The sequence below is a fragment of the Brassica napus genome, chromosome C1 (assembly GCF_020379485.1).
Source record: "Brassica napus cultivar Da-Ae chromosome C1, Da-Ae, whole genome shotgun sequence".
Classification (NCBI taxonomy): domain Eukaryota; kingdom Viridiplantae; phylum Streptophyta; class Magnoliopsida; order Brassicales; family Brassicaceae; genus Brassica; species Brassica napus.
This window is the reverse complement of record NC_063444.1, coordinates 2,141,154-2,152,896: the sequence shown is the minus strand read 5'-3', so window position 1 is coordinate 2,152,896 and position 11,743 is coordinate 2,141,154. Positions and strand designations below refer to the sequence as shown.

The following is an 11,743-nucleotide window of genomic DNA, read 5'->3' as shown; positions in this document are numbered from 1 at the left end:
AAAACGACGACGATATTGGTAATTATAACTGTAAGTTGTTACAATTTACCGTATACATTATCCAATATCTATAATTTGTGGCTTTATGAAAATTATTAGTCTTCTTTGTTATGTTGACTTTGTCATTTTTACATATTAGTTTTGTTAATCAATTTGCATCATACATTTTCAATTTTTCATGTTATATGTAGGATACGTGTGAATTAAATAAAAACATTCTGTTTTTATTGGATTCGAAGATGAAGATAATAACACTTAAAAGGCAAATAATTGTTTAAGCGGATAAAGAATTGGACTAACTAGAAAAAGATAAAAATGTTGAAAATATATGTAAATGTAATTATAATTTTTCTACAAAAAATATTTTTATTTTATTTTGCAATATATATAAAAAAGAATTAACCATCCGCGCAATGGCGCAGGCAATACTAGTACTTAATAAAATGGGGGTTGGAAGCGGAGGCTTCCTTCGCTTTGGACCAAGGCCGGCTCTATTCGATGATCATGAATAATAACATTGTCAATATTTATACCGCTGCATCAAAATATAACAAAAGCATTTATTAGATAGGACTGAAATGTGTTAGAACAGCTAATTCAGGACCCATCAGATCCATATTATAGGCGTCAGTGTTTATGTATCCAGCTAATGCTTGTACTTTGAAGGCGTACGTCAAAGTATGCCATTGCTTCTTCAGTTTTAAGATGTAACTAGGATGAGACCAGCGTCTTGCACGGAGTGAAATTACTATTATTATTTTTATTGGAAAAAGGTTTAAATTTAATGATTTTCAAAATATTTTTTTTTTGTTTCGGGTAGCTATGTAAAACTATACCTACAATAAAATAGTCGGGGGGGAAACTTAAAACTAATGAAATATAGGCTTGTTTCTAGAATTGCACCGGAACTTCATCGGACGTCCGCATCCCACCGGAATTATTAATTCGGAATCCTATGGGAACTTACATAATCTCACTTCTAAAACGCTTCTAAAATATCTTATTTAAAAACACGTCAAAAATTTACAATTTTTGTTTGAATTATGCTTTTTTTATAATTATGCTTCTATAAAAAACACAATATCAAAAATAAGATAAAAAATTTACAATTTACAATCTCAGGAGGGGAAACAGCCAGTCCCGCTGCGGAACTGAACAGAGCCCCAAATACATCTCCACAAAAGCTTTGACAGAGTCTATCAAATATCTGAAACACAATATCTGTATTAGTACCAATTGGATAGAGAAGGACTGAAGGAACAAGCCGGACAGAAGCTGAATGGATATGAAGGGGGTTTACGTTACCTCTAAGATATTATAAACCACATATAGTTTTATGGTACTTTGACCACGAATCATATGGTAAATTAAGCTGATATCTGTCAAAATAAAACAAATTAGAGAACTGTTTGAGAATCCCTTTCCACATCACTTTGATGAGCTGAACAGAAAAGTCCATTCTGATAATGATAAGTGACAAAGTATGCAAACCATGGTATCACTACACCTGTTTTTTATAGATTAAACTTAAAATATATAACAAGTTTATGCAAATCAAGAAGATTATACTGCACCTGTTCTGCCAAGAAGAATGGTACCAGAAGCCAAAACAAGAAAACAAGCAAGATCAGACAGCTCCGATGAGGAAGGCCTCCTGAGCTGCCTGCCACGAATGCTACTAAGTTACTTCCTCACAAAATTATATATATCAAGGAATGTAGAAAGTGACTCACCTGTTCTTAAAAGCATCCCAGAATGTCAGCAGGACTCTTATTGGCATGACAGTCAACAATGACAGAAATGAGTTGACGCAGACAAAAAAGCCAGTGTGTAGAAGCTGCATTAAAATTCTTAAATATGTGAATAACACAGGTAGCTAAACCAAGAACGTTCACACTCTGAGATAAAGAAGAGAGCCAGTGTTTGTTTTCACCACTTCGCATCGCCAAGGCAAGCGGAAGATCATATCATATATCCTCTCCCGTTCAACATCATTCCCAGAAGCAACTGTGCTCCGTAACGAGACCCCACCATAAATCTCCCCCGTAAAGTACTTCATAGGTGACCTCGTCTCAGCACTAAGAACTGATGGCACTCATCATTGTAAGGAAACAATAGATGTAAACCAATAAAAACGATAAAAGACTGAAACTTACAATCAGGATCATCAGCCATAAGCTGTTTCCAGTCCAAAGAAGAGGATCTGCACGCAAATTCCTGGTCATGGGTAATAAATTTATAATAATTTTTATTTGGATCAATATTTCCAATAAAAATCAGAGAAACTGACTATAATAATAATCATTAAAACCATAAACTAAATATAAGATAAACATAATTATGATATTATCTGTGGATATTGTTAATATCAGTTGTTAATATATATTTTATTAAATATTTTAAATTATATATTAGAATATTAACAAATAATAGTATATATATATATAGGTAGAATAGTTTAATGTTTATTAATTATCTTAAATTATGATAAATTTATATATTAAAATAAAAAAAATAAATAATATTATTAATTAAACTGATGACTTATGCTAAAATTATGGAGAAGATGACAAGTAAGCAAATTCACTAAAATCATGGAGAATATAACAATTAATAGAATATATTAGTATACTTATATATTATTTTTTGTCAACGCCCATCTTCTAAGATCAAGTGGTAGTCATGATTGAGTCGTTCCGAAGTGATGCTTTGTTCGGTTGGGTCTGATATATATGGAAAAAGAAAACTTCGTTGTTTCTCGCCTCCTTCGCAAGAGAATCTGCATGCAAATTCCTGGTCATGGGTAACAAATTTATAATAATCTTTATTTGGATCAATATTTCCAATAAAAATCAGAGAAACTGACTATAATATTAGTCATTAAAACCATAAACTAAATATAGATAAACATAATTATGATATTATTTGTGGATATTGTTAATACCAGTTGTTAATATATATTTTATTAAATATTTTAAATATCATGATAATTATATATTAGAATAGTAACAAATAATAGTATATATAGAGGTAGAATAGTTTAATGTTTATTAATTATCTTAAATTATGATAAATTTATATATTAAAAAATTATTAATTAAACTGATAACTTATGCTTAAATTATGGAAAAGATGACAAGTAACCAAATTCACTAAAATCACAGAGTATATAACAATTCATCAAATTCACAGAGATAATAGTAGTATAGATAGATTTTACTTAGTTATTAGAATGATTCTTGGTCTTCTAATCCTCTTTGATAAACCGAATGGGTTTTAGAAGTTACCGATCGATTCACAGCTCTTAAACGAATAAACCAAAAACCGATTTGGTTCGGGAACTTCGGTTTACATAATTAATCATCGCAGCCCTAATTAGACGCTTTAGATCTCGCATGAGAAGCAGATGGTGGGATGGTATTAAACATAAGGTTGCCACGTATCTTGTAAGGATGCCATTTATTGTTATGCTGCATTTATTTTCATCTGCGTGCCCTGTGGTATGAGTCATAATGATTTTCTGAGCTCCCTACGTTAATAATACTAGTAGTAACCGGACATTGATCAATAGATTTCAACATACTGTATTTCCGATTTATTCTCACCATAATCTTATGTGAATCTTAAATATTTTCTGGAAAATAAAACTTAACTTGATCTTCGAGCCTTGGCTCCTCTTGTAAATGAAGTGTAAATAACCATTTAGAACAACGACGATAAAAAACCAAGGTTTCTTGGATACTTTAGTCCAATATGATAAACTCTTGGGCCAATGAGTTATGTTTAGCCCAAAGTTTAGGTACATCCACTCAAATTTGATTTATTTTTCCTCTTGTTTGTTCGAATAGAGATTTTTATGTTTGGTTAAACCCTGGAAGATCGTAGAACCCCTATATGTGTACGTTTGACATATTCTATCTTCTCGAAAATGGAAATATAAATTACATTTTCGAGAGAGTTACTAACTATACCACTCTAACACAATAATGAAGATTGAAGAGTCTCATATCTGTTGATTCATATTTGAAAAGTTTTCATATATCAAACGCTTCCTCTATAATTTGGTGGGTCACATCACATGTTCTCTAATTATTTCATATGAAAAGCCATTATCCGAAAGAATTGACATATAGGTGTAAAGCAACGAAAATGAAATCGAGCGCAGAAACATGGATATCCACGAATGGACCGTCACGAGATCTTTCAATAACAATTAGTTTTTATAGGTCAAACGTAGAGAGTCAGTGTGTTGATGATGAAGCCCCTCGTGTTGTATATAGTAGCTGCCAAACACTAACATATTCAAATCCATCCAATTATAAAGCTTCGGAACACAATAATTTAATTCGCCTTTTGACCTCCATTATGTCAAATACAGTCGAACGATCACGGGGACACAAACAACTAAACAAAGAACCATTAGGCCAACATTATCGACGTCCCAGCAGGCCGTCCTTAGGCGAAACGGGCCGAAAAATAAATCAAAAATAAGAGAATAGAAGAGAGACGTGGGTTAATTAAGAAGTGTCCAACCTCGTCCTTAAGGAGCACGTGGCACGGTTTGATTGGAAAACCGAAAGGGGTAGAGGAAATACGAAGGTCGGTTTCGAATAATCTTGGTCTCGACTCCTTTCTCTCTATTTCGACGGCAATTTCGACGCGACGACGGCGATTTTCGACGCGACGACACCAATCAGTCGTTTAATCGAAGACTTCTCCGCCAAATCGAATATAGACGAGGTATGTGCTCTTCTTTGTCCTCTGCTTTGCGATTTAAAAGTCGATCTATATGTGGGTTTGATTGGTATCTGTTGTGACGATTTCGTTGCATGCATCGTGTTTGTAGGGGAAAGACGAGTTTCAGTGTGGAAATCATTCTCGGCGTCTCCCTATTCTCTCTCTCTCGACGGCGATCCAATCGAAACCAGGTTTGTGTTTCTTCTATCTCCGTCTCGGTTTGATTTTTTTTTTGTGCGATATAGAACTTAGTATTGATGAGTTGATCTATCTCCGTCTGGGTTTGATTTTTTTTTTTTGTGACGATGCTTCTTGATTGTGATGGTGTGTAATTATTTTTCTCATTGTATGGTTGGTTTTAATGCTAATTTTCTCATATGTGAATTCTTTTGATTGAGTAAACAAAATTGTTCATGCGTTTATGCTAATTGTTCATAATTCTCTCATAGTTTTGATTGACTAAATCTGTTCATATACATGTGAAATGCATTAGGAGCTTGTTATACTTGCGCAAAAGTAAACTGATATATTTTTTTTGTTGTGATGATGCTTCCTGATTGTGATGGTTTGTAATTGTGATGGTTTGTAATTTTTTTTCTCATTGTATGGTTGGTTTTAATGCCTTATTTCTCATTTGCCAATTCTTTTGATTGAGTAAACAGAATTGTTCATGCGTTTATGCTAATTGTTCATAATTCTTCTCATATTTTTGATTGACTAAATCTGTTCATATACATGTGAAATGCAAAAGAGCTTGTTATACTTGCGTAAAAGTAAACTGATATTTAATAACTTGTTACTAGCTTTGTGGTTCGATGTGTTGCTTGTCAGATTTTATGGTTCGGTCATTACTGAAAGTAGTTTATGGTTCGGTCGTTACTTCTTATTAGAGTGTTTGGTTGTAACTCATTACTTCTTATTAGCGTTAATGGTCTTGTCTACTTTACTTCTCTGTAGTTTATGTGTTGCTTGTTAGAGTTTATAGTTGTAACTCATTACTTCTTAGCGTTAATGGTCTTGTCTACTTATTACTTCTCCGTAGTTTCACCTATTATATATCTCCACCATCTTCATTGTATCATATATCTCCACCATCTTCATTGTATCATATATCTCCACCATCTTCTTTCTCTCTTGTTTGTGCAATCCCCTCCTCTCCGGTTTCTCTTCTCTTTCCCTGTTTTAATAGCTATGGATTCAAGGAATCCATATAGTCAGTCATCTAGTTATATGGGCCTTCTTAACAGTCAAAACTTTCCTTATGAAAGTTTCCCTCAGTTCAGTTCACAACAAACCGACGCTGGAACTCAACCTGAAGAGACACCTGTGGACCGTAAGGAGAGAAGGAAATGGACCCCATCCGATGACGAGGTTCTAGTCAGCGGGTGGATGAACACATCTAAGGATGCGATCGTTGGAAATGATCAAAAGTCAGGGAGTTTTTGGAAGGCGAATATGTCGCAGCTAGTCCACATGCTAGAGAGGGTGGTGAAACAAGAGAGCATCTCCATTGCAAGCAGATGTGGCACAAAATCAATGATCTAGTGAGCAAGTTCTGTGGTGCATATGCTGCAGCTGAAAGACAAATCAGTTCTGGTCAGAATGAAACGGATGTTCTCAAGATGGCTCATGCGATCTACTACGCTGATCAGCACTCGAAGATAGGCAAGACCATCAAAAATTAAAAGAAGATTTGGTTGAAAATATATGGACTAAATTTGGACATCTCCCAAATAATTACAATGTTTAAGTTTCTATGAATTCAATAAAATGTTTGTTTACTTTTTTTTTTATCATTTTTGTAATTTTTGTTTTTCATCTTTGTAATTTTCTCATGTTTTCAAATTTAATGTTATATGTTTTATTTTAAATTTATCTTTTATATGTCATTACTAATTAAAATAAATAATTAATTTGCTAAGATACACCAAAAAGTCCTACTAATAATTCTATTATTTTGGATTGTCCCTAACTTTTGTCCTTAACATCAAAATAAGATTAAACTAATCTAAGGACCTAAAAATTAGGGACACCAATAATGTTGCCTACTTGTCTCAAAGAGTTTTGGATTTTGTTCATTTAGCTTTTTCGTTATTGCTTTTTATGGGTACGTTCAATTCATCTCTATATATGCAGCCATTATCTACAGTGGCTGTCACAAATGCAGATGCTTTTGTTCCCAAATAATTTAACTCTTTTTGCACTACTGAAAAATATCGAGTTAAATATCAAGATATAAATTCTATAAAGTTCAAAGAAATGTGCTTTTTCTTTCTTACATTTTAATGGTTTTTCATTTTCTTTCTGTTCTTCAGGAACTATATTTTCTCGCTGAATTCATACAATTTCTTAACTTAGTGAGAAAAAATCTGAACCGAACTAAAGTGCCTTCAAGTTAGGACCGGACCCAAGTAGCGGAATGGTGGATGTCATTTCATATTCATAGCTGGTTTAATGACAGTCTGAAACGTGGTTAAATACTATGTGATGTGGATTCAGAGCCGTGTTTATAGTCTACTGAAAAAGGCATCTGTCTTAGCCCCCCCCCCCCCCCCCCCCCGATAAATATAAATATATGATGATTTGGGGCCCCAAAAGAAAGTTTCATTCATACTCTATGTCTTAAGAAGTTAGTCTCAACCTGAGTTCGACCAAATACCTCCTCATAAACTTCTTCTTTCCATAACATGACATGCATTCAAAATTATTTCTAAAAATCTTGCCTCAGGCCTCTCAAAAGTCTCGCACGGTACAGTGTGGATTTACTTTAACCTTGTATAGAGAAACGATGCATGGGATAATTAATTGGAATTCATGTATTATTTATTCTCTACTTCTTGCATGTGGGCTGTGGCCTATTTCAAAGTATGGGACTATGATCGATCGTGTACCTCACCCCACAAACCAAAAAGTCCTAATCTGAAACAGTTTGCTTAATATGGTACGTCAAATCACTCGGGCGAAAAGCAAAACATCGTATATATATCCAGTTTCCTCCGGTCAAAAAAAAAATATATATATCCAGTTTCCGAACACACCTTTTATATGTCTATGGAATGTCTTTATCAAAAAAAAAAAAATTTCATACAAGTTGATTGTAACATGTTTCTCCTTTCTTGTATTGGTTCGATTAATATAAGATATGGGTAGGTTGTTAACTTGTTATAATTCATCTGTGGAAATGGTAGGGTCTAATTATAAACATGCTTCACCAAAAAGAAAGAAAATACAAAGTGGTTTCTAGAAACACAAGGCATAAGCATGTGAACTTCATCCACTAGCTCCACCTGATATGTTCCTCAAACTATTACTCTCGAGTAACTTATAATCCGGTCCTAACTTGAATTCATTTAAGTCAGATTTAGTTATTATCTAGCAAACCATTGTATACATCCAATTTCCGAACACATTTTTTGTGTATCTACGGAACGTCTTTATCAAAAGTAATAATCTCATACAAGTTGATTGTAAATGTTTGTCCATTCGTATTTTGATTCTATTCATATAAGAGACAGTAGGTTGTTATAATTCATCTTCGGGAATGGTAGGGTCTTATAAACATGTTTCATCACTCAAAGGAAAAAATATTGGTTCTAAAAAGACAAGGCATAAGCATGTGAACTTCATCCAATAGCTCCACCTGATATGTTCCCCAAACTATTACTCTCGAGTGAATTGCGGTCACAAATTCTTTTAGTTTCCCTATATATACATGGTGCACTTTGAGAACCTTGCTTACAAACTAACTAATCCATTTCAATAGAAGACCAAGATAGTAAAATATTCGTCACTTAAGATTCTTTCTTCCTTTCAAGATCTCTTTTTTAATTACTTGCATTGATCCTCAAAAATGGGTATTCAGTTGATTGGACTGTCTCACGCCAAGCAAAAGCTTCAAAGAAGCTTATCAGCCAGAATTGCGAGCCTCTTGGCGATGTCGGGTACTAATAATGTCCCAAAGGGTCATGTGGCCGTCTACGTGGGTGAGAATTACCAAATGAAGAGATTTGTGATACCTATATCATATTTAAACCATCCATTGTTCCAAAGTTTGCTGAATCTCGCGGAAGAAGAATTTGGGTTCGATCATCCCATGGGAGGTCTTACAATCCCTTGCACTGAAGACTACTTCACTGCTCTAGCTTCTATTCTAAATTGTTCATGATAAGGAAGCTCACTATCATCCCAAGATTCATTCAGATTATTTATACAAATATATTGTGTTTTTTTTCTTCTTTGAGTGTACCCAACTCAGTGTAGAGAATAATTTGAGATTGAGATACTGCGAGTCTCTTTCAGTTTTGGATCTAAGAAGATATTGCCAGTTCTTTTAACTGTTCCACTTGTAAAGTATTCAATTTCTCAGAAAATTAATTTATGTTTCTTTTCTATGTCGATTTGCTTACTTTTCCTATATGTTATATTAGATCTTCGCTTGTTTTTATACAAGCAATTTTTATGGGAGTAATTCATTTCTTTTGTTGCCAGAGTAATTCATTTATTTTGTTGCCACAGTAATTAATTTAAGAAAGAACTTCCTAATGTAAAATGTTCCTAACAAATTACAATAGTCAGATACATGTACCCAGGTTGACGTTTTGTAATTTATTTTAAAGGTACCCAACCTAGTAGTGAAATAACTAAGTCGAGGTCCCAAAAAAAATTTATGTAATACTGCGAATATGTCATTTTTTATTAGAAATTCAGATTTTTATATTGCTTTGTAATATATAATAACTTAAAACGAACTAAATATTTGTAATATTGATTCAAAATATTTATAGGAAGCACCGTAAAGAAAGGCACGAATACAATTTCCCCAGCCAATTTTTATTTATACATTTTGGTTTTAATTTTAACGTTGTTTGACTTAAAAAAAAGAAAAGAAAATAAGACACCTAACCAAACTGATAATCAAACCGAACAACTTTAGTTTTAGGCTTTTAGCACTATGTATTTAAATTCAATTCAAACGAGAAGTAACTTCAATGAAGACATCTTCAGCACAAGGGATCGTGAGATATTTCCTGGAATGATCTGTGCCAAATTCATTTTCAGATAGATGCAACAGAGCTTGGAACAAATGATGTTTTAAATAATAGATGGGAACAACAAATCTCTTCGTCTCTTCTTCGTCTTCTCCAACGTATACAGTAAAGTGACCCTTTGGTACCTTGATTATGTGCCTTAAACTCGAGATTTTTGTAAGAACTATTCTCTTTGCTTGAAAAATTATGTCTTTAGACTTAATCATATCTAGTTTTCAAATTAACTAACTTTTTATAGCTTGAAAGGAGATGCATGCATGTATAGCTTTTTGTGGATATATGTAATTTATAGGGATGAAGGTTTGTTATTCAATGTTATAAATATTAAAAATTTGATAACATATATGATAATTAATTGAAATAAATAATAGTGGATTTATTATGATATGATTTGTCTTTTCTCTAAATTTAAGAATCAAATAAAACTAAAAACTACTTAGATCCTCTTGAAAATGAACTTACCCAATTCATCTAAATTTCTGAATCTACCAACTAATTTATTTTAATAGATCTATCTATATCTATATTTAAAAGATCTATCTTGTCTATATTTTTATAGGCCTATATATATATATATATATATATATATATATATATATATCTATTTTTAGTAGACCTATCTATATCTGTTATATTTTTTTGAATATTTACATGATTTTTTTGTAATAACCTTATAGCCGCCATAAATTAGTGATATTCAAAACGAATTAATCGATTATATATAACATTATAACCGCATTGTTATAAATCCATGATATGGATATGTGGATTGCCATTAACCATTAAGGAGGTTTACATCTGACCCGACTATCCGGTCCGTCTACACCCGTCTCCGGTCCGTCTACATCCGACCAAGACTAGTCAAGATGAAGACTCATTCAACCGGAGCATTTATGAGCTTTGACCAAGTCTAGATATTTGTAGTCAAATGTATTAAATGTGTAGATTCTCTCCTTTGTGTAAACCCTTATGAACCTCCACTATATATTGATAGTGAGAGCTAATGAGAAAGACACAACTTTCACAACAACACTTCTCTCATATTTCTAACACGTTATCAGCACGATTGTGCTCTCCACCTGAGAAATCTCTCTCAACCGGCGATCCTCTTTCCGGCCAGCTCCTCCGGTGCTCAGCCTTTGCTCCACCGGCGCTCAGCCTCCTCTCCACCAGGCCACCTCTCTCTCTCCGCCGGAAAACTCCTCTCTCTCTCAAATTCCGGCCAACTCTCACGGTGGTCCTCTCAGATTCTTGTGGTGAAAAAGGTAAACAAATCAAAACCTTGAAATCTAAAGAACACCATTATATCTGAAACAAATCTAGGATCTATATGAATCCATAACTTATAAACAATCTATGGATTTAAAATATTGATCTTGTTTCTATGATCCATATGATCCATATGAAACTTGATTCTAAAAGTATCTTGAATCCATAAAACTTAAAATTCTCTAAAGGTTCTATGTTTCTCTAAAAACTTATAAACTTATCAAAATACCTAAAGATCTACATGAATCTTGTTTATAAAAACTTATGAATCATAAAATTATTAGAGAAAGCTTAAACCTTTTGATTCAATCCTTTTGTTTGGCCATTTTACCAGATGTGATAAACATAAGTGTATAATCTGGCCAAAACAAAATTCCATCAATCCTTGCTGTGCCATTTTCGGCCAGATCCCCTAAAATCAGTCAACCCATCAATAAAATCGAAATTAAAATCATTCATTGCATATCCTTGACTATTAATATTTGTTTTGTAACTATCAAAGTTTTAAAAACCTTTTATGATTTTTATAAATGCATAATCGATTTTATAAATGCTTGTTTGAATTTATTAAGTGCATATCTTTGACTGAAAATTATTTCTAAAGTTTTATAAGCCATAGTCTTGTTTTAAAATTGATATGTCATAAGGTAGAATAAAATCTGGTTGAAATCATTTGATCATATTGTTAA

General features: G+C 33.0%; 2 protein-coding genes across 3 annotated transcripts; one reads left to right on the top strand and one right to left on the bottom strand.

The window, feature by feature from the left end:
* Positions 1 to 757: 757 nt before the first annotated feature.
* On the bottom strand, positions 758 to 2,202 carry LOC125580542 (protein POLLEN DEFECTIVE IN GUIDANCE 1-like). Of its 2 annotated transcripts, none has more exons than XR_007318255.1 (6): positions 2,157 to 2,202; positions 1,934 to 2,085; positions 1,734 to 1,837; positions 1,575 to 1,659; positions 1,306 to 1,379; positions 758 to 1,207 (listed from the first exon to the last, which is right to left on the bottom strand). XR_007318255.1 is itself a non-coding variant. In XM_048745138.1 (6 exons), the coding sequence occupies exons 1-6, from the start codon at positions 2,173 to 2,175 to the stop codon at positions 1,067 to 1,069; spliced, it is 579 nt and encodes a 192-aa protein (XP_048601095.1). In that variant the 5' UTR covers positions 2,176 to 2,202; the 3' UTR covers positions 758 to 1,066. The 2 variants fall into 2 exon arrangements, 1 of the variants encoding a protein (XP_048601095.1); XM_048745138.1 differs by having other exon boundaries at positions 1,575 to 1,663.
* A 6,289-nt stretch (positions 2,203 to 8,491) lies between these two features.
* Positions 8,492 to 9,128, top strand: LOC106374195 (auxin-induced protein 15A-like). Its single transcript, XM_013814275.3, has one exon. The coding sequence runs from the start codon at positions 8,588 to 8,590 to the stop codon at positions 8,900 to 8,902; it is 315 nt and encodes a 104-aa protein (XP_013669729.2). The 5' UTR covers positions 8,492 to 8,587; the 3' UTR covers positions 8,903 to 9,128.
* The last annotated feature ends 2,615 nt before the right edge of the window (positions 9,129 to 11,743 follow it).

Excerpts from the sequence above, each read along its gene's own strand:
- LOC125580542 (XM_048745138.1), bottom strand. Across the intron at positions 1,838-1,933 it reads TGCCTTGGCGATGCGAAGTG|CTTCTACACACTGGCTTTTT; the intron begins GTGAAAACAAAC and ends ATTTTAATGCAG. Across the intron at positions 1,380-1,574 it reads CATTCTTCTTGGCAGAACAG|ATATCAGCTTAATTTACCAT; the intron begins GTGCAGTATAAT and ends TTATTTTGACAG.
- LOC106374195 (XM_013814275.3), top strand. The coding sequence starts at position 8,588 with ATGGGTATTCAGTTGATTGGACTGTCTCACGCCAAGCAAAAGCTTCAA.